Here is a 3,282-nt window from a genome sequence, read left to right as displayed (position 1 = left end):
GTGCAGCTGCGCACCGTGTCTGGCAGCAGCGAGAATCGATGGGCGGCGGCAAGATTCGACTAGCAGCTGAAGCAATGCGCCTGTGTCCGGTTTCTGGGCGGCCACCGCGTGCGTGTATGGCTGGCGACGGCGACACTGGTTGAAGGATGAAGGAGGGTGAGGGGGAGGAGAGGAGGAAGAAGATGGGGAAGAGCCAAAAAAAGGAGCCGCCTGACGAACGACGGTGCTGGAGGAGGAGCCGCCTAACGAACGGCAGCGCTGGAGGAGGAGACGGCTGACGACGGCACCACCGGAGTCTAGCTAGCATCGGCAACGCTGATGGGTGGAGTACGAACTAGTACTACTACTTGGACCTGGGCTGGGATAGAGATGGAGTGGGGGCTTTCTCGTCCAAAATTTGATGCCAGCACACTCATTGGTATATGGGCTAAAAACTATGCGCACTAGATATTAGAATGGAGGGAGTACATAATAGTTCAGACTTCTCTTCAGAACAGGGAATACTAGTACTATTCAGCTGCCTTTGGATTCTTAATTGATACTGAAGATCTTAAGGTGATTTGGTCGTAGCATTATGGCAAGTATGTGTAAGTTTCATAGTATCGAAGATTGTCTGATTGTGTAAGTTTCATAGCAAGCAAGTACGGTCTTATGATCCAGGAACCTAGATTATGTCATACATGTACAGGAATGCAATTTATTTGCTGGTTATGGTTATGCAAGTTTCTGGCTGCTACAGTATTCAACCACACCTATTACTGGCTGTAGCAACCGCTTAATGATAAGCAATGGTTAGTGTGAAAATTTGATTACAAACTAACACATTAAATATATTGGAAAAGTGCGTTTCACTGTTGTGCTACGAAAAATCTGAAGTTTGATATTCCATATTATTTCGTTCATGTTCAGGTTTACTTTAGGCTTGACTTTTTAATTATTCTGCCAGGTTCCGAATACAGTTGAATTTGCTGACTGGATTGGCCGAACAAAACAGAAGAAAATTCGTGTCACATCGTAAGTGTAACGTGCTATAATTTTGAAGCGGGGGAAAAATGTACAGTTTACCCTTGAACCTATTTGATTTTGCTCCTCTAATCTAGTTTTGTTAATTCCAACCAGCCCCTCTACTATAGTATTTTGTGCAATAAAAATCTTGATAACTGTTTCTGTTGGTATAAGCATATAAGCTAATTATGATGATCCTATTAGGCCCTTTTTTTCACATGTATAATAAATTAATAACATGTCATATGACCTATTAATGGTCCACGCCTACTAAAACTTGCTAGCTGTATGGATGAGGAGGTGCACGCTTGGATCCCGGAGAAGTAATCAACATGCACGCACATATGATGATATTACATACACATGCTATGTTAATCACCTTCATGTAGTTTGATTGAGCCAGTAATTTGTTAGAGGGCCTGGCCGCGTGGATCATGGAGATAATTCAGGTGGTAGTGGCTTGCATGATTAGCTGGTTATCTATTTGATTCATCTTTCAGTGGAACAAAATGTGTCATTTGGTGTTAAACATTTGCCTATCGCAAGTGTGTATTTGTCCCTGAGAGGCTGAGAGAGAATGCAAATACACTCAGAGAGATAGAGGGAGGAGTTGAATTACACAGGATGGAGTTGAGTAGCTAGAGGAAACAGTCAGGGTACTGCGTTCCTTTGACATGTTTATAGTGGGAGCTGAGTTCTGCTTCTTGCCCTCTCATTTTTCCCTAAAGGAGGGGTATTTTTGAAACACTCTTCTTACTCTAGTATACAGACAACAATTTGCCCTTCCCCGATATGGGGGGCATAACACAAGATACCTTTTTGGCTTGGTTGCACATAATTGGACAGTGTAGGAGCTTCAACAATATTGGGCTCTAGGTGAGGTTAAATAATTCAGCGCCTTACAGTGTAATTTTACATTCTTAACTGCACTTTTGTAATAACATGCTTCCTGTTCTTAAGCTCTTTCACCATATACTGTCATATCACAATTTGCATCACCGTATGACCACTATATTTCACCAGGACTAACAAAAGGCCCGTTCCCCTCGAGCATTGCCTGTTCTACTCTGGAGAGGTATACAAAGTATGTGAGAAGGATATATTTCTTACTCAAGGATTTAGAGACGCCAAGGACGCTTTCAAAATGAAAAATGCAAACAAGTTTGGAGCGAAACCTGGAACAAAATCAGGAACTCCTGCAGTACGTGCTGGAACTCAAGGCAGAAATCCAGACACGTCTAGTAAAGGGAGAGATCAGAAGCACCCAAAGCACCACCAAACCAATTCAGGAGCAGCAGCAATTCAGCAAAGCACCTCAGGGTCAAGGAGATCTGAGTCTTCATTCTGGATGCCGCTTATAAATAACCTTTTGAAGAAATCACTTGTGCCTGTATGTGAGAAAGATTGCTTTTGACATCTCTCCATGTTTTAATTCACGACAAGTTCTTTGGACCTCATGTTCTTCTGCTTTGAAATGTTACTTTTCATTGTGCATTCTGAACCTAATACTCCATTGTAGAATAACAATTTATCTTATCATTTTTTGGTCATGAACATAATTTTCCTTTATCTATTGTACTATTGTATGTTACTTAACATTTGACATGACCTTTTCTGATCATTTCTAGGGTTCTTCTGCAGGTGGTAATTTTTTGCTTCTCAAAGAACAGGTGTGATAGGTCAGCAGATAGCATGTTTGGTGCTGATCTCACCAGTAGTTCTGATAAAAGCGAAATCCGTGTCTTCTGTGATAAGGCCTTTTCGCGCCTCAAAGGATCCGACAGGAACCTTCCTCAGGTTATCCAATAGCAAAGTTTTTGACTGGTTAACTTAACTTTGTTTTAATGCTATAGATTTTGACATCTTTGTTAGGTCGTAGGAATACAAAGCCTTCTGCGAAGAGGAATTGGAGTTCACCATGCTGGGCTTCTTCCTATTGTGAAAGAAGTAGTTGAGATGCTGTTTTGTCGCGGTGTGATCAAGGTTAAGCTTTGAACATCTAACTGATATTTCTTCTTTGGAAAAGGTTCACTGTGGTCCGCAAACCCCTTATAGTATAGTGCCTAGCGCACTTAACATTGTCAACTATAAAACCTGAAATCTGAGGTCTGACCTTCCTAACATTAAAAATTGGTGGAAATAACCCTCTATGGTGGTTTTGCATGGTGGTGTTTTCACGGTTGCAGCGATTTTGAACACATGGAGCTCCAACGTGGATAGGTTAGAATATTGGACAACCACACCATCATGGCCCCGCATGTCATCTTCTTCCTCCTC

General features: G+C 42.0%; 1 protein-coding gene across 1 annotated transcript in view; it reads left to right on the top strand.

Annotated features, from left to right (window-relative positions):
- The window catches only part of LOC119315380 (DExH-box ATP-dependent RNA helicase DExH11-like), a 20,931-nt gene that overhangs the window by 8,437 nt on the left and 9,212 nt on the right, over positions 1-3,282 (top strand). Inside the window, exons 10-13 of the mRNA XM_037590007.1 lie at positions 947-1,014; positions 2,029-2,395; positions 2,647-2,802; positions 2,878-2,988. Coding sequence (XP_037445904.1) covers positions 947-1,014; positions 2,029-2,395; positions 2,647-2,802; positions 2,878-2,988 — 702 coding nt within the window. The remainder of the gene's footprint in view (positions 1-946; positions 1,015-2,028; positions 2,396-2,646; positions 2,803-2,877; positions 2,989-3,282) is intronic.

Source organism: Triticum dicoccoides, chromosome 6A (genome assembly GCF_002162155.2).
Source record: "Triticum dicoccoides isolate Atlit2015 ecotype Zavitan chromosome 6A, WEW_v2.0, whole genome shotgun sequence".
Lineage (NCBI taxonomy): Eukaryota > Viridiplantae > Streptophyta > Magnoliopsida > Poales > Poaceae > Triticum > Triticum dicoccoides.
This window is presented reverse-complemented; position numbering and strand designations above follow the sequence as displayed.